A 27,710-nucleotide genomic window follows, 5' to 3' on the forward strand; every position below is an offset into this window, starting at 1 on the left:
ACTTCAGTGCTCTGCGTGACTTTTAATTTCAAAAGGAATTAATGAAATAAAAAAAGCATCTCAGAGCAACTTGTGGTATTGGAAAAGGTCTGTTCTCAGCAAGGAGCATTCTGCTAAGTCTACTAAAACTAACTAAAAGGCTGAGCGTGCTTGCTAGCAGGAAGAAATCCATTGCACTAACCCATCAGAGTCAGTTTGCTTACAGGATAAAGGGAGAGTTACTCACAGACGGTTCTTTCCCTCTCTTAAGATTGCTTTGCAGATGCTGGAGAATGTGGTGGTTCGTGGAGAGTGGCTAATGTTGCAGAACTGTCACCTTTTGGTGAGGTGGCTTATCAATCTGGAAAAGGCCCTGGAGAAAATTACGAAGCCTCACCCAGACTTTCGCCTCTGGCTGACTACTGACCCGACCAAGGGCTTCCCGATTGGAATACTGCAGAAGTCCTTAAAGGTACTGTGCAGTGGGGAAACCCCAGTCAGGAGGGCATGTCCTGCCAGTCTTCTTCAGCAAAACAGACTGGCTTTGGGAGGAGCACGACCTGAATGCAGCATGTTGACTAGGGCTGCATCTACTAGCTTTTTGTCTTTATAAGCCAAACCCTTTTTTCATCATCCTGTTTATCTTATGGTGCTTTTTTCCTTTGGGTGAAAGCTGTTCAGCAGGTTTTTTTCTGAAGCAGTTATTTCGGAGTAGAGGTTTGTGAGTAAACCTGGAAATGTGACAAATGCTCTTTAGATTCAAATGCTGCCACAAGTGAGGAATATCCGGAGAGACAGAAATAGTCCTGTCAGTCCTGATGCTGAAGTGCAGAACTGAGGTCTCTGTCTACCCTGGCAATAGTGCCAGTGGAGCAGACGTTCTAATAGGATAATGGTTTCCAGCTGCTACTTCAGGCTGCAGCATTTATCAGCAAGCTGAGCTGATTATTTCGAAGGCACAAGCCATGATGCTGTCCTAATGTTCTCTTCTGTGGCTGCTTTACTTCTGTTGTGGTGAACCAGTCCTGTAAACATAATCATTTTATTTCACAGATTTGAAAGCAGTGGCATGACAGATCCGCCCAGTATGTGCTCTACTCCGTTTACCAGTGACAGCTCTGGAGTATTCACCTCCAGCAGGCCTTAGTGCTGTAGTGGGGAGAAGTGAGCGCGAATGTATCTTTAAAAGACTGCAAATAGGCACTTTCTAGGTCTAGCCGTGAGCAGTGAGAACAAAGATTTTATAGCACTTTGAAAAAGCTGCCGGGAAGCTGGTTCTGCCTCAGTTTGATCATCAGTAAAGCCATATTAAAGACTGTTAAGCCATCTTACTGCGGTGATATGTAGGACACACCAAAACATGTAAAGTACTGGCAATATTTCAGTACATTAGATCTTCAAGTATGATAAATATTAATGTCTTTCCAATAATATGACTATTTCTAAAATAATATCAAATTTCTCTTTACATATGCGTGTTTGCCTTGATAAACTTAAAAGGTCTGTTTCATGTCTTTACTTAAGAAAAAATTCTATATTGATATGAATTTGGAAAGCTGTTAAAAATTTTTAAGCGTGCATTGTATAGCTTACTTAAAGAGCGTGATATATTCACAGCTTATTTTCCTGAGGCTAACCAGTAATTGATGGCTTCCCTAATTCTTTTGATAGGTTGTGACAGAGCCACCTAATGGTCTGAAGCTGAATATGAGAGCCACCTACTTCAAAATTCCCCAAGAAGCCTTAGAGCAGTGCCCACATCCTGCCTTTAAACCCTTAGTCTACGTCTTGGCATTTTTCCATGCTGTGGTTCAGGAGAGAAGGAAGTTTGGGAAGGCTGGCTGGAACGTACCCTATGATTTTAATGAATCTGATTTCCAGGTAAGAAAATAATTACAACGGCTCTTATATTCTTGAGTTGCTCAGATGACTTTTGAAAATTTATAATCTATCCAGCTTTAATCCTTTCTCACAATAACATTTTGCCTCATTTTTTTCTGCTGCTGTGGACTCATGTAGACTCCCGATCTTCTATAATGTCAATTTTGGCCACTAAAAATTAATCAGATTCCCAGTCCTTCATGTTTACATCGCCTCTCTCATGGGTTTATTTTCTTAAGAGGATTTATACTTAACTTTTTAATTATTTGAGAAAGAAATGATTGTTAGTTTTCAAACAAGAACTGTGTTAAATAAAATCTACGGATATGTATAGCTGATTTATGAATCTTCTTATCTCACGTGTTCCAACAACTTTATTAGGTCTGCATGGAAATTCTTAACACATACTTGACAAAAGCTTTCCAACAAAACGATGATAAAATCCCCTGGAGCAGTCTCAAGTATCTTATTGGTGAGGTGAGTGCCTACAATGTCACTAAGGAACACTTGATGGTAAAAGAATCCAGATAAATGAAGCTTCCTTTCTGCATGGGCTGTGTCATCAAGTGAAGCTGGCTGCGAATCTCTCCTGGGCAGTCTTGAAACTCCTGTGTAGCCCTGAGCAAGTCACTTTAATCTCATTGTCTCAATGAAATAGGGCCATTGTGTGTAACTGCACAACAGGGGAGTTACGGCGCTTAATTAATTTTGAGTAAGAGAGCCCTTGGGATCCTCTGATGAAAGGTACTGAGCAGTATTATTGGTACGGGGGAGTATTACGGATGTGAGAGCTGTACAGATATTTCTAAAGCTCTTGCAGCGCTGTATGGGATATGTGCTGTGGAGTAGCTGGGCAGTTCAATGTTGCTGCTGTGACATGAAATCCGGCAGGAAGCTGCTATTTCGCAGCACTTAACCACCTACGGAAGGTACCGCTGCACGTAAATCCCCAAGACTGGTTACTCGGAGTGCCCAGAGCAGCTGTCTCCAGACGAAGGCCAAGTACTTCCTGCTGCTTGCCCCTCGAGAGGGTGCTAGAGAAGATGTACTTGGTAGCCCTTAAGGGAGACAGCGTTTTACCGTGCGGTCACTGCAAAAGCAAAGAGTGTTTTGGACCTTTCGGTGATTTTTTAACTGTATTCGCTGCCCCAAAAGCCAGTGCATTAATATTGATGTAACTAATTTCTAGGTCATGTACGGTGGGCGCGCAATTGATAGCTTCGATCGTCGCATTCTGACCGTCTATATGGATGAGTACCTTGGTGATTTCATATTTGACACATTCCAAGTGTTTCATTTTTATAAAAACGACAAGGTTGATTATAAAATTCCGCAAGGGACTGTAAAAGATGACTTTGTTGGTAAGAAATGCTTTTCCTGCCACATAAGTTAGCATTAAAAAAAAAAAAGTCTACTTACAGTATACATTCTTTCTCCGTATGTCCATTGCTGGATATGAGAAGTTGAAAGGAACTTCAGGCATTGCGTGTGTATGTATCGCCATGTTGTAATCCGCTGATGACACTGTTCTTGCTTTATATGGGCAGCCCTTTGTAATGCGAGTTTACCAGCCAGCACCTCATTTCTTTAAAAAAAAATATAATCCCCAGGTAAACAGGATGTTGATTTTTTTATTATTAAGTGATACATTTCCATGGGGGTGAGTATGCGTGTCTGTGCATTTTATACTTGAAAACGTTTAGTCGATCCATGCAATGCTTCAATACCAGCTATAGCATTTGATTTTTTTCAAGCAGAGCAACAACAAAAAATCGCTCATGGAATGCTCTGCAGTATTCTTTTTTTGCCTGGTAGCTGTGGTTTAAAATATCGCATCTTTAGGAAGCGTGTTTTTGTATTGCAGAGGCGATAGAATCTCTGCCGCTTGCTAATACCCCAGAGGTATTTGGTCTTCACGCAAATGCTGAGATTGGGTATTACACGCAAGCAGTTCGTGATATATGGTCTCATCTCCTTGAGCTGCAGCCTCAAACAGGTACGTTCGCCATGACTTGGAATTGTTTTTGTCAGTAAGAAATAACGAGGTGGCGAGCTCCTTGCCACGGGGGTTGCGATACCAGCCACGCCGCAGCCTGCCTTGGGGTGCCTGGGTCCCGGCACCGACGCCGCGGCCCCTCGCGCTGCCCGTGCCCTGCATGGGGCGGTGCGTGATGCCAGGGGGCACGGCGGGATTGCGTCACGGCTTTGGGGAGCAGAGCCAGCGAAACAGGGGACTGGGAGGTGAGTGAAGCAGCTGAACGGCTTGGCCCTGCCAGCATGGAAGCGGGTCAGTGCCCAGAGGCACAGTTTGAGGCAGGCAGGAAGCCTTCTGGTGCAAATGTCCGTGCTGCAGAGGGTGGGGGCTTTGATGCCAAAAGGTGAGTCAGCTCTCAAAGTTCTCTTACAGAATTAATAATAGAAGGGGTAACCTGTGCAGGTTTAGTCTCACTAAACCATTTTTCTTTCAGGTGAAACTCGTACAGGAATCAGGCGAGATGAATATATTGCAAATGTTGCTAAGGATATAGAGAACAAAATACCGCAAGTATTCGATCTTGACCAGATACGGAAAGGTTTTGGACCAGAGATATCCCCTACGACTGTGGTGCTGTTGCAGGAACTGGAACGTTTTAATAAGCTGATCATTCGAATGGCAAAGTCATTGGCTGAACTGCAACGTGTAAGTAAGGACACAGCTGCTGCTGCTCTCAGTGACGGGAGGAAATCAGTCAGGCTGGCACTCAGACTCTCACCCTCTTTCCAGGCCTTGGCTGGGGAAGTGGGAATGAGCAGCGAACTGGATGATGTGGCTCGGGCTCTCTTTAATGGACAGATTCCTGGAATCTGGCGGCGGCTAGCCCCCGATACACTCAAAACACTTGGAAATTGGATTATTTTCTTCAGAGCTCGGTATAACCAGTACACCAGCTGGGTGAGTGCCTCCAGAAAGCTTTTTGTTTTGTTAATCGGCATGATATGCTATGTAAAGTGGTGCAGAAGTCAGTGAACACACACTGCTTTAGACAAGTTACTTGAACTAATGCCAGTCACCACCTAGAACGATAACGCATCATTGCACAACTGTGGATGCAAGCCAGACCAGCCACTGGCTCGTCTGCGAGAGCGTTGGCCTCTGGGCCCAGCACCGGCTGCGGTGGGAGAACCAGGGCTGCAGCTTGTCCTCTGCTTGCAGGTTAGCGAGCGTGAGCCAAAGGTGATGTGGCTCTCAGGCCTGCACGTCCCAGAATCCTACCTGACGGCTCTTGTGCAAGCCACCTGCAGGAAAAACAAGTGGCCCCTGGATCACTCCACCCTCTGCACAGAGGTAACCACCTACAGGACTGCAGAGGACATCACTGAAGGGTCTACTCAAGGTAGGTGTTTTTATGATGATTTGGCAAAAATAGTAAAGTAGTTAATTGGTGAGCGAGAGAGGGAAGTGGCCTGCCATGCTGAGTCCCTCACTTAGGTTGTACCTCCGCAGACGATACCCTTGGTGATGCGTTTCACAGTCCACCTGATTTCAAGCTGGGCAGTGGCTGGGTTCTGGTTTCTGCTTTCCTGCTGAGCCCCTGCAAACGCAATCATCGTCTTCGTTCTTCAGCTCTTCCACCCGCACGCGTGTTTGAACTTGCACCTCTCCCTTGCACGCTCGCTCTCTCCTTTTTTCTTAATGGCTGGAACATTACCAGTCCTAGCAGGTTTATAAAGACCTATTTACACCACAAATAATATACTGAAACATATTTAAACAAAAAGTAAATACAACTCTGTATGATTTATTGTGTAAATATATCTTTATGAAATTTCTATGACTAGCAATGCTCTGATTACTAAATATAACAAACTCTGGGTAAAGGGGAGAGCAAAGCAACACTTCTGAGTACCAGACCTGATTGGGAACATAGGAGGAAAAAGACAAATCTGATTGTTTTTGCTAAATATAACTTTCAGTTAAAAACAAAAGCCACCTCAAGGGCTTACCTAGACTATTCTTTATTTACTACCATTTCATCAAAATGCTTGGTGTTTGTACGGAACGACTCTATCCCAGCCCTTCACCTTCTGTCAGAACGATCTAATGAGCAGTCCCGCAGGGGTTAAAAAGCTCTCATAACTCGGCCATTACTTGGGCAGGTCATCGGAGGATGGCACCTACTGTGGGGAAGAAAACTGCAAGCAAATCAGTACTTACTTATTCCTAATAATGTCTATCATATGTAGTGCAACTGAGGCAATTCTAAGTTGCAAAACATTTTTTAAACATGGTAGGTGACAGTTGTATTATAAAAACGAGCACCGCATAAATACACCTCTGCGTAGCTGCAGTTTGAATGGGAGCGAGTTCTGTCACGACTGTAAGTGCCAGGGTCAGCTATCGCAGGAACAACGGCTCTCTTTTAAACTGATTTTTTAGTAGCTGGATTCACACGAGATGTTGCATTCTCTGCCCGTCCAGGCTGCTTTGTTTCTGGGCTGTTTCTGGAAGGAGCAGACTGGGACACAGAGCACAGCTGCCTCACCAAAAGCAAGCCCGGAGTCCTGGTGGTGGAGTTACCCATTCTGAAGATAATCCCCACTGAAGCCCACAGGCTCAAGCTCCAGGTACGGCTCCTGCGGCGACACAGTTAGCTTATGAATGTCCTTCTGCTTTCACATCTCAGTAGCTCGTAGTCCCTCCTCTCTTAGCACAAGCAGCAGGATTTTATTGTTACCACACGTATATAACCTATGCAGTTTAACAGATCTTACGTGAGCCATCATTAACGTTTTTCTTTTCTAGGGGTTATGCTCGAGGGGGTTGTTAATACATTTGCTGCCTCTTTTCCATTCGGGCAGTATGGGACACTCATTTAGTCCCACTGCTTTTCATTATTTCCAGTTACCAGTTAATGACATAGGCGATGTTTACATTTTCTGGGCATCAGTTATCTAAGACTTGCAACAAAAAAAGTGAATTTCTGAAGACAGTCACCTCTCCTAGAGGCCCTTCTTGTTTCCAGTTTCCCGCAGTACTTCAAGTACTACTCCCTGTCCTGCTTTCCTCCCCGTTCCTTTAGAATACCCTCCGGACGCCAGTGTACACGACCTCCCTGAGAAGGAACGCGATGGGTGTTGGCCTTGTTTTTGAAGCTGATCTTTACACTACAAAGCACATTTCCCATTGGGTCCTTCAAGGCGTCTGTCTCACCCTGAACGCAGACTGACCCTCTGAAGCTGGCACTCCGTTTTCCCCACAGAGTCCAACCCTTAAACTAGGCAAAGATTGACACCACGGGTGGGGTAGTGGTCACTTAGGCACACCCGACTTAAAGTAGTATGCTAGAACCAAGCTAGTGCTATCAATAAACACATTTGAAGAGAAAAGTGTTTTTCATGATTTGCATTTCCTTTTAGAAAGGCTCCCCGCTGGTCTATGTACAGGAGAGAGGCAGTAAGTCAGTCTCACACACACAAAGACTAAGGTTTGCCTGTATGGTTGTAAGAAATGTTTTTAATTGCCCAAAGCATCACTTCTGCTGTGCTTAGAAGCGGTGCCTTCCATCATCCTTGAACAAGCGGCAGGGTAGATCATACAACAGATTGCCATAAAAATATGGCAACAACCACCAACTCCCCCCCAAACCACTGCTGGTTAATGCAATACACTTAAAAAGAGTAAACCACAGAATAACAAGCTTTCTTTAACCAACCGTTTTCCAGGAACACAGCTTTTCCCTGTCCCTCCCCACCAGTCGTGACCCAAATCCTACCACGCAACTGGCAAGGAGGTGTCTGTCTTGGGCTTCAGAACAGCGAGTGACCGAGTCGTGAGGGTGCGCGGGGTCGGGCACAGGAGGCCCCAGGGCCAGCGGACATTCAAACCCTCTCTGACTGGGAACCACCCTGCTGTAAGTTGTCATGCTGCACAGGCGATTTAGCAGTACCACAGTTAGGAGGAACAGCTTTTGTCACCCTGCCAGTGCCTTTGTGGGGGAAGCTGACAGCGATCCAAGGCTCCAGAGGGAGACACACACCAACACACAGCTGGAGAAGAAGCTTAAGAGGGGCAGACTACAGCTGGCAAGGGGAAGGAAAGAGGGCAGGCAGGGATCCTTCCTCAGCTTTCACGTTTACGCGTTCCAGGTTTTTGAAGGCACATCATAAGCTTAGCAGCATTTGGGAGCCATTGTTTCTTGCTGGTCCTACTCAGAGGCTGCAGACAAGAGTGAAGCAGAGGTGAGCTGGAGGTGCTGAGCAGAGTTTAAGAAAAATGGTCAAATTTGTGCTCCTTTCCCAAACTTAGGTACTCTCACAGCTCTCAGTATGCCTTTCTTTCCTAGGAAAAAAATAATAATAAAAAATAATCAAGTAGTCTAGCAGATTGTAGGGTCTACCTGTTGCTTACTAGAAAGGCGTAGGGGAACCAGGGCAAGTGCAAGGCAAGTCCATCCCAATCTACAAGGATAAAAATCAAGGATGCCAGGTTCTCCTCCTGTATGAACTGGCTACATCAGTTAAATTTAAAACTAAATACGCACATCTTGGAGGGACAGCTCAGGTTTCTAAGCTGGCAGCAGCCAGCACTGTCTGATGATGCCCAGAAGACGACTAAGGTTTTTCAGGAAACAAAAATAATCCCTTTACAAAAAAGTGCAGGTTAGAGCATAAAGAACCATTTCCATATTGGATAGCCAGTTACATTTTCTCCCTGGAAAAGGAGCTCTGAGCCAGTATGGAAGGTGCTACAAGTGCAGTGTACTGACTAGTGTAAACTGTGTAATGGAGCCATTCAGTTTTTTAACAAAAAAAACCCAAAACAACAAAACCAAAAAAAAATAAAAAAAAGCCAACCCCGTGTTCATACTCTTTCTATAGAGGACCATTAAGCCTTTGAAAGAGTGCTTCCCCCCCTTTTTTACTTAAACAAAGCCACAAACCAAAGTATTTACTTAGGCTTAACCACGTAATGCTTGCTGGGACGCTCAGGGTTTTGAGAACCTATGAACACAACCTGCAATTGAGGGCACGTGCACGTGAAGAAACAGATGTCCTTCGCTCATTCTAACGTGTCCGTCCATCTGCGTTATTTTCAATGCTACCGTGAGAAAGGCTTTGTCATGGAGGTTAGTGTGTGTGTGTACGAAGTGCTTACATACACCGTGAAGACAAAAGACCCACCGACAGTTCAATGGTAACAGCCAATACATACTGCTGCAGGTTGATAGTTAAGTTTGTTTTCACTAATATTGATTAATAACGCAGCCTGTGCCTTTGTCCACACGGGTGGTTACAATACATGGAGCAGTGCTCAGAAGCAAGCAGTCAGGTACCCCTGATTTGGCCACAGCGGTTATAGTTATATACCTTGCCGTATGAACACAGTCGTATTAGGTTTCATTAGAGGAGCATAACTATTAATGACGTATCTGGAAGAAGTTTGGCATGCATGGGGCATCAAAAGAAACTTTACTGCAGGTGCTATTTATCCTACAGGATCACAGTGCATAAACAGCAAGAGTAGAGCATTTCAGTGATTTTACTCAAACAGTTCTGTCTGTCCCTGAGTGCTTTCTGACCACTTTGCTTCCATGGACCTGATCCACTGCCAGCGTTTCGACCTCGGGCTGAGGCTGGGAGGGCGCGACGTGGTGGATGCGATGTGCCACCCCGATGTGCGCCTTGTGCGGCTTCTCCCGGGCTGGGCTGTGCGATTCGCCGGGTGCACGATCTGAAGCAATAGGTGGAATAACCAGCGGCCTCTCCTTAATAAGATGTACCTCTGCCGTTTCCCTGGCCAACAGAAACGGAGTGGGGTCAGGCATGGCATCCACAGGCTCTCTGAGCAGCAGCTTCCGGCTATCCGATCCTATTCGGTAGGCCTCTTCAAACTCGGGGTTGAGCGGTGTCGACAGGCTCTTCTTCATTCTGCGCCGTGGAGTCTCCGGCAGTTTGTCTTTGGGAGGGGACGGCTTATAGTTGGACAAGACGGGACTGCCAGAAGGGGTCCCCTCCGAAGTCCCGCTTGAACTCATCAGCTTCTTCTTAGTAGCATGCAGCTGAGAAGTTAAATAAGCAATAGTGCTCGCTCTCTGCTCTAGTTCACTTGACAACATGTTGAGCTTATGGCTTTTCATTTTTAACTCTTCCAAATACTTCTTTTCCCTTTCTTTAATAGTGTTTTCCAGCACCATTATCATCGCATTCTTTTGTTCAAGTTCTTTCAGTAATTCATTATTTTCAGCCTCTTTGACTTTCAGCTGAGCTTCAAGATCTTCACACTTTCTTTTGAGTTCATCACTTCTTGAACTACCATTTCCTAGAAGACGGGAAAAGCGGAAGTGTTTCAAGTTAAGAACAGCCACTAAGTAACACAGTGCAACAGGGTTCCTTTTGCCATCCCAAAGCCCTAACAGAAATCCCAAAGGCTAACTTCAGCTAATACGCTTAAAATGACTTCATCTTCAGAAGCACCAGGACAGCTTTTAAGGAAACGATGACAAGCTAGTGCCACTCACCATGGTTGAAGTGTTTAATAGTGTTAATACTAAGTAGAGACGCTTCGCCCGTTCTGGGGAACAGGGATTACAGCAGCCATGCTTGCTGAACTTGCTCAGAATTGAAGCCATTCTGCAAATCCTCGGGTTATTAAGAGGAGCTTCTCCCACTCCAAATGCCAGGCTGGCTGGAAAGAACAATGGAGCAGCTGTCACAGCTCTCCAGGAAGACACGCTCAGGCTTTAGCTTCACCCCTCCGTGGGCAGCTGAAGCCTGTGACTCTGTAGGGCAGGGGAGCGCCTCTGCACCAAGGCTTTGCTGCTGCACGAGTCTCTGTGGGGAGCGGGTGTCTGAGCCCGGCTGCCTTCTCTCCACAAGAGCCTGACACATCACCCTGTAACACCGGGGTTCTTGCACCGGTGAGGGCACGCCAGCAGGACCAGGCAGGCTGACCCGTCTCAGCGCCCCTGCCCGAACGCCACAGCGCCTGTGGGGCGGCTTTGTCACTCTTCCCTTGGTTATTAAGCAGGACAGCTCCCCAGCTGCTTAACAGAGACCAGCAGCCTGAATTTCTCCAATAACAAGCAACCTACGTCACAGGGCTATCGACTGTAAAGCATCAGGTGTTGTCCCCTCCCCACTGGGCAACGTCCGAGCTTGGCACAGCACCGACACAGCAGCATCACTGATGCATCACCTGCTCTGAAAATCCTGTGGTGAGAAGCATCTGAGCAACACTGCCGTATCAAGAAATAACGGTGAGCACGTGCAAGGCTGCTCAGTTGCTTTGCTAAATTTGCCCACGTTCTCTCTTATCTGCAATACGTGTCCTGTCCCACGCTATCCCTGATCCAGGAGGTTATTCCCAGGGAGTGTTTTATTCCTGTGCTTCACCTGTTGATAACATAATACATCTGAAATAACTAGTATCTAGTGTATATATATGTGTGTATGTATATAAAAAAAATATATAGAAAAATAAAAGCTTTGTGGTATAACTACAGTACCAGGTAAGTTTTAGGAATAGTCTCTCACTCTTTTGCCCCTAAAATTCGTGTCCCGTGTTCCCCTATAGCATGCAGGGAACTGCCTGTCTAGTAAGAGAGGAGTCAGCAGTTCTACACTCTATTCCTGGCTCCCTCAAAGATTTCCTATACGGCCTTGGTAAAGAACTTGTGACATTTACTTCATAAATAACAGCAAGTCTGGAAAGCAGAAATCTACTCTTATACCTTTAGAATTTATAAAGGCAACATCCCAAGTGCAAAGTGTTCTCACCTACTTGTAATGGAGAAAATACAAGCATTGAAAGAGATGAGGAAGTTTAACATAAACATTAAAAGAAGAATGCTATGTATTCCTTACCTGACAAGTCTGAACTCTTTACAGTCAGCTCATAGGTTAAATCTGAGGAAAAAAGTTGTTTATTTTTGTTAGAACATCATCATCTACCCCATACCCCACCTGGTGAGCATATTTACAGGGGCATACTTCAATAGCAATATAACTAACCCTTCCCTCCAGCTGAACCAACAACAGGAGATCCACAGCAAATTGCCAAATCTGTAAACCAACTGGAACCATCGGGTGACACATTGCCTTTTTTTTTAATAAAACTCTTTGCTTAATGGTCACACAGTTGTGCCCCGAGGCACATGCTGATCACCCTAAATATGGTGGTGGGCTTTGTGGCTGAGGTAGGAAGCAGCGACTCCATTCCTGTGACAGGATGCAGCACTGAATCGGCATCAGCGCCCTCTCCCAGGTACCTGTGCAGTGCTGCTGCAGGCGTCGAATCTCAGCGTGCAGGCCTTTCAGTGTGTTGGCATGTTCCCGCTGGAGAAACAGCAGATTCTTCTGGGCACTCTGGAGCTGGTTCTCCAGGTTTGAAGTTGCCATCCTGACATGCAGTGGCCCTGGCAGTAAACAGATGAAAAATTGTAGCAGTGAGTTATCTTGCACGTACAAAGACCCTCACTCTACAGCCAGGCTCAGCAGGAATAGCGGAATTCCGCTATTAATGAATTGATATGCAATCAAGCAAATGCCACAAAAGGTTTTTCTGTTTCATGACTATTTCAATTAGAAGTGCTCTAAGTTCATAGAAAGCCTAATTATACTCTAGGCCAGAGCCGGGTAGGGAACTCGTTTGTTTGGAGTTAACACATTTAAAGGATTAACTTCAGACAGACTAAGTCACTAATCCTGCTACAAGATAAAAGTGGAGTTCTGAGAAATGGGCTAGTATGTCCCTCTGCCTTGCTGGGGGTTTTCCACTTACCTCCAGGGATACAGGAATTAGTAACGGCCCTGGACAAGAACAAGGCAGAAAGCACTAAAAGGCACCATCTCTAGAGAGAAATGCAACTCAGGGAGTCTCACACACAGCTAGGCCCAGCGGTACCGCCACCGACATGGCTGCTGCGGGGCACCTCAGCCGAGAGGCGCGCACCGGGACCTGCGGGACAGAAAGCTCTGGCTGCTGCCGCATTTCCTCAGCTGTGCTAGAGCAGGATCCCGTACCCGGTGCAGGCCCCACGGCGCTGGAGACTGGCGTCCCGCACGGGCCCCGATGACATGGAACAATTGACAAGGACAATGTTTCATTTACAGAGAAAACAGGTTTTTCTTGCTCAGGTTATGAGTACATGGAAAGCTGTCACACCACTGGGTCTTCCTCACAGAGCAGCCTTACAAAACTAGGCCTTGACTGCAGCAGGGCTCAGACTCAAATAAAGCTAGAACTGGTTAACCGTACGTTGCTGAGGGGCAGAGCCCTGCGCTGCCAGTGTCACTCCTGCTCCTGGTAAGGCAACAGTGGTTTTATGTATACCCACAGGCCAAACTGCTGAGAAACATCTGCCTGGTAGAGCTGGAGAGCCAGACTCCCAAATGAATTCCCTGATACAGAGGTAAAAATATCTCCTCGCAAACGGCACGGCCAGATGCCTCCTGTGGAGAAGGAGGCGCTGCGCCCCGGGGCTCTCCCCTGTGACGTTCAAAGGGGTACCTGGAGGAGCATCCAGAGAAGCACGAGCAGGAGTTACCAGGTCCCTGGTGCTACCTAGTCACCAAGTCTGTCAGGACACAATTTTGCTGATTGTCCTGTTTCCTGGTAAAAATAAGCATATTGATGAGAAAAAGCAACGACGAGAGTATGCAATCCTCCTGCAACCTCAAAGCACAAAATCACTCAGGTCTTGAATTTCCCTGCGTGATCATTACCGCCGTGCGTGCACAGAGGGCTGGATCATGAGCAATGCTGCCACAGCCAGGGCGCGTGGTGCTGCTCCACCTACAGCTGGGTTATAGAGGCTGTGGGACTACAGGAGAAGAACTTTCCAGAAACCTATGTCCTTAATAACTCCACATTACCACACTTTAAATTCCTTTAGTAAGAAAGCTGTCATGCTTGGGAAGCTTTCTGAAAACTCTGGGAAGTCAGTCGCCTTCTTGGGCAGCTCAGGAGCACGATGACAGCACAAAAACAGGCGCACAGACAAATCCTAGAGAGCCAGGCTAACGGGGACACCGGAGCGGCAGGCAGTAGCACACGCTGGGTGGGAATTACAGAAGCCACGGTGGGAAAAATACTGTCAGGGGACAGAGCAGCGCAGGGAGCTCTGTCACAGCCCCTGGCCTGCCACCGGAAGCGACGAGGAAAGGTTTGTCAAGCGCCTCGGCGCGCTCCCCGTGCACAGGCGATGATCTGGGCTGGTAGGGCTGGGAGCCAGGGCAGCCCTCTCCTGCTGCCAAGTAATGCAGCCGGGGAGGCGGGAGGCTGATAAAGCGGTTAGGATGCCGGGTTAAACACTGCTGATGCATGAGGAGCATTAGCTTTGTCACTACAGTACTAAAGGCTAAATACAGTTATCGGTGTAGTTTTGTAAAAACAATTACAGTATTTAGGTTACAGAGATAAGTAAAGAGTCAGGACTCCCGTTGCCCAGACAACCGCCTGCAGCGGCATTGCAGCCACCGTCTGTAATGACGGCACCACGCGCTGTGCAGGAGAGAGACCTCAGTTCTGTCCGTGGCTGCCTCACAGGCCCCTGAACGGGTTCGTCTTGCCGTGTCAAGGGCTCTCCATTGGGCTCTTCTTGGTGTCTAGTTCTACGACAAAAATTTGATTCTACAAGTTTAAAATTGGTAGAGCATACACTCAGAGAAAGGAACACACTTTTCTCATTCCTAAAAGTAACACAGCCCTGTGTTTAATTTTATACTTTTTACTCCCAAAAGAACACCAGACTCAGTGCTTCTGAGCCTTGGTAAAACGGGAGGGGGAGGGAGACAAATAAACACACACACAGAGTCTCCTGATTTCATGTGTGACCCTAACTGACATCATCATCATCAACTGACTTATCCCTACAGCAGCAGCATATATTTGACTGTAAAAAAATAAAGGGTAAAAGACTTTGAAGGAACCCAGTGCTGTGCAAGGGGCAAAACAGAGCTCTTGGTTACTTTATAACAGAGATCAGAGATTAAATTCAATGCTGAAGAAGAATGAGGGTAACGGTGCCAACTTGTGCTTTGTGGAGTGGAACGGCTCATTTTGCAATCACCATCATTAGCAAACAAGCCAAAATTATGGACCAAAAATATCTAAAAAAGAGGTTTCTGGGTTGGCTGAACAAGAAATAAACTGAGTTGCGCATACGGGCTCCTGCCCTCTGACTTCTGAGGAGCCCAGGGACGCTCCGTTACTGCCACCCCTCACTGCCCACAGCACCAGAGGACCATCAGCAATTACTGTGGGGCACCATTAATTTTAAGGACTGATGATATTTTAGCTGTGTTCCATTTTCAAAGTGACATCATCTTGTTCGCAAAGCTGACTTCAGACAGGCAGAAACTTTAATGAATCATCCCATTTCTTACTCATTACACCCTTACCCACTGCATGTGACGGCAGAACGAAGCCTGCGGAGTCGATGCCCTCACCGCAGCGGGAGCTCAGAGTGCATGGTACACCAAGGCTCAGAAGGGATTTTTAACCAAGAAATGTATTTTCCAAAAGAAACTCTAAGGACTGACAGTGCTAGGTGAAAGAATAGCCCACACATAATATCCCGAAGCCTTTACTATCACAATGATGGCTTTACGCCTGTAACTATAATCTGAACAGAAACAGACTTCATCACCAGCAACAGTGTTTATAACTCAGTCCTTGCAAATCAATGCATTTTTTAAAAAACTAGTTTCTAAATGTTAGAAAAAACAAAACAAGGGTGTCACTATTAATCTCCTCAATTGATTTTTCACCTTGACCTCTTGCATCTTAAAGATCACACTAGGATTACCTACTCTGAAGAAAAAAAAGAAATAATCAGAGGCAGGCTGGCTTTATAGGCTTAGGAAGAAAATAAAAATTACCAGCACCAGAGCATCAATTTCCCTTGCTTTTGCAGCCATACTTATAAGGAAATTTCTACTGCACAAACAAGGGAAGAGAAAAACCTCGTGCCTGCAGTCTGAAGAGCTCTCAGATACCCACCATCAGCTGCACTTACCCAGTTCTAAGTTCAGCAATATTTTTTCCCTGTAGGAACTTTTTTAGCCAGTGCCTAACTTAAAAGCTGGCCAGACTGCCAAAGTAGAAAGAGTTAAAGAGAAAATATTTATCTTTCTAAAATAATGTCAATTTTTTATGCCCCTAGAGATAATACAACTGAATTGGACACAAGAAGATGGAAAATATGGATAGGATATGCAGTAAGTCAGGCCAACAGCCTAGCCAATTCATCTGCTGTTGGGCAAGTTTACTGAACAGGTCATTTCTGAAGATCAGAAAGATGAGGTTTAAAGGAGGGAAAAAGCCTCTCGCCAGGACATCCCAGAGCACTCCTGAAAGTGGGAACTCGAGAGCTGGATGCCAGCGGCACCCCCTCCAGGAAACAGGGTGTTACCATTGCCTGTCTTAAGGGGCGTGCAGCGTGCCACGTACAGACCACGCTGCAGTTCATGCCTTAACACCACACTATCTATACTGCTCGTGCAGCTTGTTCCGATTTCTTCAGCTATGCCACGGGGGGGTTATTTTGTTTTTCTTGCTTTGCTAGTGGCAGCTTGTGATTTTGGTATTGTTTATTATCTGAAAAATACTGCTGAGGTGAATACTTGCTTTTACTGAGGAATTACTCAGTAATCAATACGACGGACTTCACTTCCCTACAGAGACTACTGACTGGCGCCGCTATCTAAAGCCTGCTCTGGCAATTGTTCTGCTTTTGGGTCAGACAAGAGGAGTATCTTCAGACACCCGAGTAAAGATTCCCTTAAGGAGCCTGGGGACACCACGTGTACTTTGTGAAGGGACAGCACCTGGGAGAGAAGTCGATGTCCTGGCTGTGACCCTCCTGGATGCTCGCATCCACAAGGCTTCCACAGGACAGGGCAAGGGGGAACATTACTTGCTTCCACAGAGACTCGGTGGTATTTATTGTCCAAACTGTTATGATTTAGTGTGATTATTCCCTTAAAAAGTCCACCCAAATCGTGTATTTCAATTTAAAGCATACTGGCTGAAAACAGTGTTTTGTGGTGGTGGGTTTTTTTCTTCTTTTTGTTTAAGAATTGGCAGCAGGAAAATATGCTAATTTATGACTGGGAATTCATTCGCATACAACTAGTTTTCTAAGTCAGTTTGTTTTGAATGATTATTAAATACTTGGATAATTGGATTATTAAAACACTTAAGGCTTTTATTTCTGTTTTCCCCACTTACAGTCAGTTTGTGTATTTTGTACATTTCATCACATCTTAAACTGATCAGCTTCCTTGTTTATGTAGGTTGGGTAAAGATCAAAGGACACCATGCAAAAATATAAACTAATTTTTAAAGCCAGAAACATTGACAACTGCCACAAAGTTAAACCATGCACTGAAACTTGAAAAAGCTATTATAAATTATCAGTACCCCTTTAATTCTGCATTCTAACCGTCAGTGAAAGCTACTACGATTGCATAAAACATTTTATTTAACCTTAGTCTCAAATTTGCCAGCAGCTCATAGGATACGATGCAAGTGAGCCCTACTGACCTATGCAACCTCAGTCAGAAAGTTTTTTAAATGGGAATAGACTCAGGAGATGTAATGAAAAAGAAACATATTAAAAAAGAATTAATAGTTTCTTTCAATACAAGTCAGTGAGCATTTTCCCACCACTTCCCTATGCAGATGCTCTGACTTAGTTCCAGGGAGTTTGGTTAGCGGGATTTACAGCCACTCCAAGTTCCTTAACATTTCTTAACCTGCTGTTTCTTGGTATGTAGCACTCGGCCACAAATCACATCCACCAACTGCTCTCCTGGGCAGCTGAGATCTTACAGAAAACATGGTCTTGGGAGGGGTCAGTCTAAAGAAAAAACCAAAATCTATTCAGGTATGTCTCCCCTTGGGGTTTCAAAGAGGGAATCCTATAAAGCAGTTCTGGGATCGCACTAAGCTGATTTCATCTCCTGCTCTCTGAAACAAGAAAGAACGTGCAGCCAAGAATAAGGCTACGATCAGAAAGCACAAGCGAAATGGCAAAATGCAAAAGTCAACTGAGCCCTTAATAGCCCAGATGAGCAATCTTCCCTCTCTCACCATGGAAATCGGTGGGACAGCTCTCAAAGCAACCAATCTCTGGCTGGATTTCGTCAGATGAATTAAGCCAATGCTGGGAAGAAAGCTGTAGCTGCATACACCACAGAACAGTTATGTCACTATGGTTTTTCCCCCTGCCCCCTCGTCTCCAACTTGAAAATAATGTTTGCTATGTTCTTATACAAAAGGAACTGTGCAATGCAGAGCTAGGCAAACTCCCACTAGGAATGCATATGTCATTTGATAAGGATGATAAATCATTAAAAGGGGCATTGCAGTGTTCAACACTGCAGTGGTAACACACCTCCTCTTTCGCAGTAAGACTTGCGCTGAACACCAACGGCGTCCAACCTGCCACAGTTACATGAGCTGCACCCGGACGGTATGCTGCGCTCCACCCTTAAAACACGCAAAACTCCTCGTTTCTCAGGATCACCACCATCACAAAATGTTTTAGGTATAGCTAGGAAGGTAGATCTGGAGACGGCTCAACGATTGAGCCTCAAGTCCTCCAAACAATGGAGTCACAATTTCTCTTGAATGTAGCCTAGGAGGAACAAATGGAATGAATTAAACGGCATTCCTTCGGGAACACTAAGCGCCACGCTTTAATCCTTGCTGCACCTACCTAAGCCCTCACCTTCCAGTGAAGTGGGGAAGGTAACTTATTAACATTCTTGTAACCTCACCTTAAAAAGGAACTGCTCCGTCTCTTTTACAAGTGCAAGTTCCCTTTTCAAGGGAACAAAAATAAATAAATCTTGAATTGAAAATTAAAAATATTAAACAAGAACTTCCAAAATGCAACTTCTTCACATGCTCACCGTAAACAATCACTAACATTTTAACAGTCAAATCTTGCCTTGCAGATGATGTGCAGGCTCCAGGCCTTTTCTGATCTTAAGTATTTGGATAGAGTTCAAAATATTTCAAGGCAATGAGCATCTGGCTGTGCTTTAGGTGCCTTTGCACAAAATCAGAGCACCTCTGTACCCCGTTGCAGGATAAGAAGAGGGAGATGCTCATCTGTGACTTCAGACACAGTCCAAGGGAAGCTACTGGAACGAAGCCCAAACAACCGTAGATATTCAACATTTTCATTCCTGTTTGGTATCCACTGAACACAACAGAATAACCTCCTTTTACATGGATGAGGTGACTATCACCTGGGAAGCTGCTTTAGCTCCCTGCCAACACATATCCAAATCTTCTTGAAACACGTACGGGCAGGCAAGCATTTTCCTCTCAACTGGTATCCAGCCAGTGCCCCCTCAAAATGCGACAAAACCGCCAAAGCGCTTTTTGTATGCTATGCAAAATACAATTTCAAGAACTAATTAAGGACACAGGAGTCTTCTTGGAAGAACCTTCAAAGTTTTAGCCAGTCCCCATTTTAAAGACTGTCACTGAACTCACCAAACATTTTTATATAATGTAGCTCCAACGATAAAATGCCCAACTGACAGACACTTAGCAGTTCTTTGCTTAGATCAGCTCTCCATCTCCAGAGACATATGCCATCTCCAGAGTGTTTGGTCAGCTTATTTCAAAGGACATAATAAAGGAAACCCTGCCATCTCCACAGCCAACTCAAGGGCTTCGCTATCTTTCTTCTTGGACATTTGCTTTAAGCCCCCCCCCCCCCGATACCATTATACTTCTGCTAATGCAGATCCGGCAATAACACAGCAGACTAACAGCCTGTACACAGTTTCAGATTGACGTTCACCCCCCATTCATCTCTGCATTAGTGGTTTAGTAACCACTTTAACTAGTTCAATATTTCTTGAAGTCACGCTTTTCAGGCTATATGCTAGGCCTACACAACCACCTTCTCAATGTCCTTCCCCTTCTCCGGTGCTCCCTTATCAGTAACGAGTACATCTTACAGCAACAACGCTACCCCCCTCTTCCTCTGCCTTCTGTGTTAAAGTACAACAGTAACTTGTTTTCATATTCTTTTAGTTTGTGTGTTTTAAGCCAAACAAAATTAGTAGTTCTTTCCTGGAGACAACTGAGGGGAAAAAGGAAACATGCCACTCTCCTCCCAGAGGAAGGATATGATTTTGCTTTCTCAGCTCCTTTTCTGTTTCTACTGCTTTTCAATGCTATTTTACTCAGTTGTTACTCTGCCTGGCTTCCCCGTCATTTTCTGATCAGAGATTCTGCAGGCTCTTTGCTGTTAATCTCCGAATGTCCCCAAGGAAGCACAGGTTTTCATATTCTAGCAAGAAAATAATTTTTTGTTACTCCAACAGCAATTGGTACAGCAGCAGAAAGAATAATTAAGTGGACACACTCCTGGTAGCAATGATTTAATTCTTCTAGATGCTCTAAACGAATAAGCTGGAGCTCTGCACAGAAATCGCTGACTGCTTACATGCCCGACGGTCCACCTGAAGTCAGGAGGACTCACAGGCATAATTCATGCGGAGTTTTCTCCGTCCTTGCGACCACGCAGCCCCAGAGCTGTCACAGCGGAAGGAGACTGAAAGTAATCCGATGTCAAGATCGCTACCGTGACAGAGACTATTAGAGAATCAGATCCAACGGCCCTGCACTGGCATTTTATAGAGATGCAATTGTTCTGACCAATACCAGGGTATCCAATGCCATGGCTGTACCGCTGTCAAGAAATAGCCAATGAAAATGACCTAATTTGGGCATAATTCACTTTAGGGAAAGAAAGAAGGTATCATCTAAATAACACTAATTACTTCAAAAGAACCCCTTTAACAATGATGAAGTCCATGTTTGTTTGGGTTTTTTTGTTTGTTTGTTTTTGGTTTTTTTTTTTTTTTTTTTTTTGAAGTGACAATAAAAGCCCTCATCAGTAAGGCTACATTTCAATTTAGAGGAACAGGTTGGTTCTTGTCTGCTTTCTTAGTACATGCTCCTGATGCACGGCCTTTCTATTTTATTCACCCCTTCATTCTGAGGATAAAATAGTTTGTTATTTTAATATAACCGCCATCAAGCCACAGAACACAGATTGCACCCCAGTCACAACTACTCAGTTATAATATTGCAAAGGCTCATGCTAGTCTTTCTACTAAAGCCAATTTCTTTTGGCAGAAGGGGAATGAAAAGGAAATTAATATTCAGTTCCCCCAGACTAACACAATATCAATGTTACACATAAAACTGAGCCTGATCCTATTTCTTTCAAAGTCATTAAGAAGTTCTCCAGCTTCAGTTACAGCTGAATCAGGACTTAAGGTAGTAAGGTGGGCTGTGGGAGGTTTTTGTACAAGGATATGTTAAATTTAACTCCAAATTTATGCTTAGTAAGAATACTATACCATGGAAAATAGGGGGGGGTGTGTGTGGGGGGGGGTGTGTGCGCGTGTGTGTCAGATATCAAATATTCACTTACAAACACTTCCTGTTCTCTTATTTTCTATGATCAATAACATGAGAATCGCACGAGAATTTAAAGAAAATGTATTTGTGTCTTTTTTTTTTAAATTTTCCAGTTCTGAAGGTTTAATGAAACACAAAGCAAAAAAATTACTACGCTGGTTTCACAGAAGTGACTTGGTTGGGCATTTTTTCCCCCCCATAACAGGAAAATAACCTGCCGCCACACAGGCATGCAACTACTTAGCTATCCAGCCTAGCTGTGACTTTGTCTCACCCCTTCCACTGGCATATACTGAGCAAGAATTTACTGTTGTGTTTCTGAAACACTTCAAAATCACCTTCCTGGTCATTCAGTGAACCAGGTCAGGGAACTGGTCCAGCTGACAACAAACCTGTTTTTCCACTGGCTGTTTTTCAGTTGATGGCTTCACCATGCAGCACTGCAGACACCTGTGTGGCTGATGGGGAAGGTGGGGAAAAAAGAAATTAAAAAAAAAAAAAAAATCAGTAACAAGGGCAGGGGGGTGGTAGAGGCAGAACTGCTTCCTGCAGCAGTGCCAGCTCCAGGCCCTCACCTGAGCTTGTGCTCCTACTGCAAGAACTGCAGAAATGGCGATTTTCAGAGTTTACCTGGAATATTTGTGAAACACATCAAAAGGCACTGAAGCCTTACAGCAAGCTAAATAAATCTGTCCTCCTAGGGGAGATCCGTTTACAGAGAACAGCTATTGTAACAGCAACTCTCCTGAACAGCACAACTATTTTCCAGGCAACTTTAACAGGCTGAGGAGTATGCTCTTCTCTAATGCATTCTGTGATGCTGTTTCATAAGCCATTGATTTTATTATTTTAGAACAGCAACTACGATCAAACATACAAGAATTGGTCTCCACTTTGCTAAAGTAAAGGTTTTGAGACCTGCTGATGAAGGAAATCTAGTGGTGGTGATGACCTATGTCTAAGTCCTTTCTTAAGCAAGTATAAGATTTTATTTTTTTTTTTTAAAGTAAACAGGATGCTAAGACAAAGAATTTCAAACAGAGGTACTTTATACTCTTATATAACCCAGGTATCTCAAACTGAGACAATGAAACTGTACACAGCTTAAATCAGGCTTTCGTGAGGAATGGAAAGCAAACATGCACACATACTTTTATTACAAGGGAAACCCGACACTAATGACATCACTCACACGATTTTTTTCCACACAGACGGACACTTCCTAAGCTCGACACCTCTGCTCCCCAGAGACGCGATATGCGGCACCTCCTGTGCCCTCCCTGCAGGCCCCGACTCAGATTACAGGGCGCTGCTGGTCCCTGGCGTGTCTTCAGCCTTTCTAGAGGCAGGTATCATTCTGTTTAGGGAGAAGCCATGAAATTTTACAGTTTTCAGTCAAGCAATGTTTTTTTAATAACACTGATCTTAAATCCTGTCTCTCAGCCAAATAATTAAGACGAACAAGCAGCAACGTATTTTAACATTTTAAGTACAAACCAAAGGTTTTCTAGGAGTGAAGTGAGAGTAAACATGCTCCTCAATAGCAGGAAAGAAACGGTGATCCACATAAAAGGCTTTTTTCCAAGGATTATTTAAAAAACCCAAACAAAGAGCTTGCAGAAGTTCTGATACACTCCAAGGACATTGTTTTCAGCAATATTTTGTCATGCCTCTAACTTCTAGTAGTAAATAAATGTATTGCTCTCATTTACAGTACCATGCTCTAACATTATGAGGAGAAATGAGCTGGTAGATAACCATAAAACGTTATTAGACAAAATTATTCACTGACCACACGGAGATACTGACACCCATTATCACACTGCTGGACACTCTTGCTTAGAGGACGACAATTTTTATATCACTTAAAAATGAGCACAGATGCTAATTCATTCACAGACACACATTCATTGAGGATGCTACGGCCAGATACATAAAGGATGCCAGGTCTCGTCAAGCAAGTGAAGGAATCGGAGGTGAGGTACAGCAGGTAGCAACCGGGGGGCTAACACTCAAACTTGGCTCTACTAAATGAACTATTCATTATCTTCATTTGCTTTTTCAGACATCGCGTTGGATTAGCACGCAAGAAAGCAGCGGAGGGTTTGTTTTGGCACGCTGCAGGTGCAAAGGAGAGCAGAGCTCTAGCGATAAGGTTTCTGCCTGAACAAAGGGCACCCTCCCCGCGTCAGCTCCACCCCGGCTCTGTGCAGCGGCACGCCGTACCATTGTTCCCAGGGACAGGACAAGCTCTGCCAGCGACTGCTCTGACCAGGCTGGTTACGGTTACACAATATTGGCTTATTGCAGCTTGTTCTTCTCAACAACAACAGTGTGGAAGCAATAAGGCACACAGACTTCTGTCCATGCTTTTCAACATTTCACAGCTACTCACGATGTTTTGTGTGCTGCAGCAGACACGAAAGAGGCCGCGGAAAGCCAAACCAGAGACCTTTCATGCAACTATCTTTTTTCAACACCAAAATCCTTAGAGCTTTCCTTTCTTCATCTGTGGCTTTGCTTTTTAAACCAGCAGTAGGAAAAGCTATGCCCTGGTCTAGTCAGAACACACTTAACTGTTTCCCCTAAAGCACCGACATCAAGTTATCTGACACACTGATCTTTCACTAAATCACTGCTCATCAAAAGCCACCGTTAGTTACTAACAGACACACCTGCATATACAGATACACAAATATATACAGTAAGTGTCACTTACCAGCAAAAAAAAATTCTTAAGCATTAGAAACAGTTTCAGAAAGATGAAGGTGTTTGTTCTCTGTACAAGTAAACTATAATTTGCTACATTTTTTTTAACTTTACCATGACAAATGAAGTTAAACAAACTTGAGTAAAAAGCTGAATTACATAATAGTATTCTATTTACACAAGTAAGTATTGCAATACATTGTGAATCCTGAGGATATAAAAGCAATCCTTCAAAGTTTTGCTACTTTAAAACACCATTTTTTAAACCATAGAAAAGTAAGGAGACACCTAGAAATGAGAGTCTAACACAGTCGCAAAAGTAAACTTGCAAACTAGTTTATTACAACCGCAGTCCCTCTGTTCTACTGCTTATAATGTTCCAGAAATATTTTACTTTACATTATGGTCCACATTCAGGAATAACAGCACTGGGGAGTTTTTCTTCTGCCTACTGCTGTTAAAGGATTGACTAACATAGTAGATCTGGATGAGCAAATATATTGTCCTTAATACCTACAGCCTCTTGAATTAGGGCACACAGAGGAACAGTTTGATTTTTGTAACTCCAATGACAAAATGCATTTTAAAAAGTCATTTAAAAGCCCTAAAAGTATGCAATTATATCTGAAAACTGAAGTAAACAGCTTCAAGGAATGGAATAAGATTGCTATTTTAGAGTTTAAAACAACTACTGGACTGAAAACTACATACGGCATTTGGACTGGTCATGAGACCATCTTTTCTAAGGAGATGGGGAGGAAACTTTAAGGATACAGTATGCAGAAGTATGGTCGTAGGAAGAAAACAAGTAGTTATGCGTCAGTTTAGCCAGTATTTTTTTTCTTACTTAAGCAGTTGATACTTTCCTGTTATGACCTCCCGATCTTTGTTGTTTCACTAAAAATGACTGCTGGAACCTCAGTACAACCAAAAGCTTGAAAAATTAACAATATTACAAGTCTACCATTATCTGCTTATAAAGCACCTGCTTTAAATAGCCAAATCAAAAAAGCAACATGCAGTTTAAGAGCATAAATGTCTGTCTCCCAGAGGTTCAGTCATAATAAAGCACTACAGGATTACATTCACTAATGAGCAAGTTATATGGAAAAAGGCACTGTATTTACAGCCACATCCGTTTGCTTTTTTTTTTTTTAATTAAGGAGCACAATCTATATTGCAAAAGCATCAATAAAGCTTTTTAAGCTTAAGCATCTTACCATCTAGGCAAAGCCAACAAGTACCCTGGATGCTTCCTATGCACCTGCAATGCAGATCAAAACGGACAATTCCACCCTCAGGGCTGCCTCAGCTTCTCTGGTTTTATCTACCTGCACTGTCTCAGCTTTACACAATTTAATAAGGCAAACTCAAACGCATACCAGTGCTGTGCACAGCGGGAAGGGCCCCTCCTTCCTCCCTGCTGTCCCACCCTATGTCCTGCGTAGGGAAACAGCACCTACGCAGCTGGAAGAATCTCCATGTCTGAGGGCGCCCTGCACTTTGCTGCCATATCCACAAGCGACAGGCATTCCCCTCAGAAGGAAAAATCTCGTCTCAAATGAAGATTACTCCCTACCCACTCCAAAATGTACACAAGCCATCCATCCATCCACCCTTCTTCTCTTCCCAGGCCCCGTGTTACCCATGAAAACGACACCGTTGTCACTGTCTGAAGTGAAAACGTACCATTGAAAAGGAGAGTGCGAAGGATGAGAGGATGCAGTGTAAAAGCTGCCCCCGTGGGCGGCACATCGGAATGGTGCAGCCGGGAGGCTGGGGAGGGAGGCGGCGGGGCGGACCGCTCCCTCCGGAGCCGGGAACGTCGCAACCAGAGAGGAAAGAAACGTCCTTGCCCCTGAGCCAGCAGAACCGCAAAGATAAGGGGCAAAGCGAGCTGCAGGATAACCCCTTTTCTCCTGATGCTCTGGTGGCCAGGAAAGGGGCTTTTTCTGCTCGTAGGAGAGGGGAGGAGGCACTTTGGCCCGGCGCCAGCGCACCCTGGGCCGCGCCCGCCGGCCCCCCACCCCTCCGGCCCAGCGGGGCCCGGCCTCGCAGTGCAGCGGGCGCCCCGCGGCCCAGGGGGCCGCCCCGGCCCCGCCGCCGCAGCGGCGGCCGAGCTTCCTCCCCCGAGGCGCCGCTCTTCCAGCCGGGGCAGCTCCCGGCACCGCGGCCGCCCCCCGTAACGCGGCGAGGGGCCGGCGGGGCGCCCCGCCGCCCGCCGCCTCCGGGGGGGACCGGCCTCCCAGCGCCGCGGCGGGCCCGGGGCCGCACAGGAGGCAGCCGGTGGGTGCGTGTGAGGGGGGAAAGGCCTCGGCCCCTCACGGAGCAGCCGCCCCAGCCCCAGGGGGTCGCGGTGCCGCTAACGCCCCCTCAGCCGGCCCGGGGCGGAGGGACCGGGTGCCGTAACCGCCCCCGGGCCGCCGCCGCCCCCCGGCCCCTCACCTGCTCGGCCCTCCGCGGCGGTGCCGAGGCGGCTCCCTCCCGCCGCAGAGCCCCCACCCCTCGCTGCCGGCGGCGCGGCGCGGCTCAGCCGCTGCCGGCGCTCATCGCCCCTCAACCGCGGAGGAGCCGAGGGGCGCCCGGCGGGGCCGGCACTTACCGGCCGCGGGGGGACCGGGGGCGGCGGCGCAGGCGCAGGTGCGGCTGCGGCAGCGGCAGCCCGGCCCGTCGCTATGGCAACGGGGGGTCAGCGCTGTCAGCGGCCGCGGCCTTAGCCCCGCCCACGGCGGGAGGCGCGCGCCTGCCCCGCGCGCCTGGGAGCGGAGGGCGCGTGCGCTCACCTGGCGGCGCGCGGGTGCGCGTGTGTGCGGGGAGCAGCGCGCGCGCACGGCTGGGGATTCACCCACGCGTGTTGTGCAGGCAGCAGTGCGGGCACGCGGGTGCATGTGCAGCAGCGTACGAACGTCGCGCCTGCACAGAGGTGCGTGGGCAGGTGCGCACAGGCGTGCGCGTGTCTGCACGTTTGGAGCACTGCGCGCTGGTGTGCGGCTGGAGTGGCGTGCATGCACACACGTGCGTGTCTGCACGTTTGGAGCAGTGCGCGCAGGCATGCGGACAGAGCGGCGTGCATGCACACACACGCGCATCTGCACATTTGGAGCAGTGCACGCAGGTGTGCGGATGGAGCGGTGTGCACGTGCATGTCTGTGAACGAAGGGGGGTGGGGCTGGAGACACGTCTGTGACCAGCGGTTGTGGGTGCTGCAAAGGACCGTGACAACGTGCATGTGTGGATGTGGGGGACAAAAGGAGGGTGCCCGGAGGTGGGGGGTTGTTGTGCTGTTGGCCATGTGTCAGCACGTGTCTGTGCACGCCCAGGTGGTTCACGGCCACATGCGTGTGAATTGCCCTGCAAGCCACCTGAAATGAGCATCAGGGCCCCAGTGGAGCAAGCTCGAGGGGTGGAATTTCTACAGCCTGTGCATTCCTGCACCGGCACCTTGGCTCTGCAGTGTCACTTCTGCATGAATATATGCATGCGACCTTAAACTGCACACCAGCTGGGTAGGTGCTGGATGCGCAGCCGTATGTGGTCAGATATTCTTTGTGCATCTGTATTTTCTGCATAAGACCATGGGGAAGATTATGCCTTGTGGCATAATCACTGGCATCTGATTATATTTCTGGCAGATGCACACAAGTTCAGATGAACCGTGTGTGCACTGGCAGACGCGCACAGAAATTCCCACCCAGCTAATGAG

General features: G+C 46.2%; 2 protein-coding genes across 5 annotated transcripts in view; one reads left to right on the forward strand and one right to left on the reverse strand.

Annotated features, from left to right (window-relative positions):
- Positions 1-7,199, forward strand: part of DNAH10 (dynein axonemal heavy chain 10) — a 57,571-nt gene extending 50,372 nt beyond the window's left edge. Inside the window, exons 70-79 of the mRNA XM_087754997.1 lie at positions 251-451; positions 1,651-1,860; positions 2,242-2,337; positions 3,050-3,221; positions 3,725-3,856; positions 4,329-4,540; positions 4,625-4,792; positions 5,054-5,234; positions 6,320-6,465; positions 6,921-7,199. Of these exons, the coding sequence (XP_087611123.1) occupies positions 251-451; positions 1,651-1,860; positions 2,242-2,337; positions 3,050-3,221; positions 3,725-3,856; positions 4,329-4,540; positions 4,625-4,792; positions 5,054-5,234; positions 6,320-6,465; positions 6,921-7,067 (1,665 nt within the window). The 3' untranslated portion in view covers positions 7,068-7,199. The remainder of the gene's footprint in view (positions 1-250; positions 452-1,650; positions 1,861-2,241; positions 2,338-3,049; positions 3,222-3,724; positions 3,857-4,328; positions 4,541-4,624; positions 4,793-5,053; positions 5,235-6,319; positions 6,466-6,920) is intronic.
- A 135-nt stretch (positions 7,200-7,334) lies between these two features.
- On the reverse strand, positions 7,335-26,741 carry CCDC92 (coiled-coil domain containing 92). 4 transcript variants are annotated; one of them, XM_087754494.1, is made up of 4 exons: positions 26,610-26,741; positions 12,108-12,254; positions 11,704-11,745; positions 7,335-10,159 (listed from the first exon to the last, which is right to left on the reverse strand). In XM_087754494.1, the coding sequence occupies exons 2-4, from the start codon at positions 12,235-12,237 to the stop codon at positions 9,384-9,386; spliced, it is 948 nt and encodes a 315-aa protein (XP_087610620.1). In that variant the 5' UTR covers positions 12,238-12,254; positions 26,610-26,741; the 3' UTR covers positions 7,335-9,383. The 4 variants fall into 4 exon arrangements, with proteins under 4 accessions (XP_087610620.1, XP_087610619.1, XP_087610622.1 ...); XM_087754493.1 differs by lacking the exon at positions 26,610-26,741 and adding an exon at positions 26,453-26,584; XM_087754496.1 differs by lacking the exon at positions 26,610-26,741 and adding an exon at positions 25,697-25,969.
- Positions 26,742-27,710: the final 969 nt, after the last annotated feature.

This window comes from Nipponia nippon, unplaced genomic scaffold, assembly GCF_047370975.1.
Source record: "Nipponia nippon isolate SJK-2023a ecotype South Korea unplaced genomic scaffold, ASM4737097v1 scaffold_18, whole genome shotgun sequence".
Lineage (NCBI taxonomy): Eukaryota > Metazoa > Chordata > Aves > Pelecaniformes > Threskiornithidae > Nipponia > Nipponia nippon.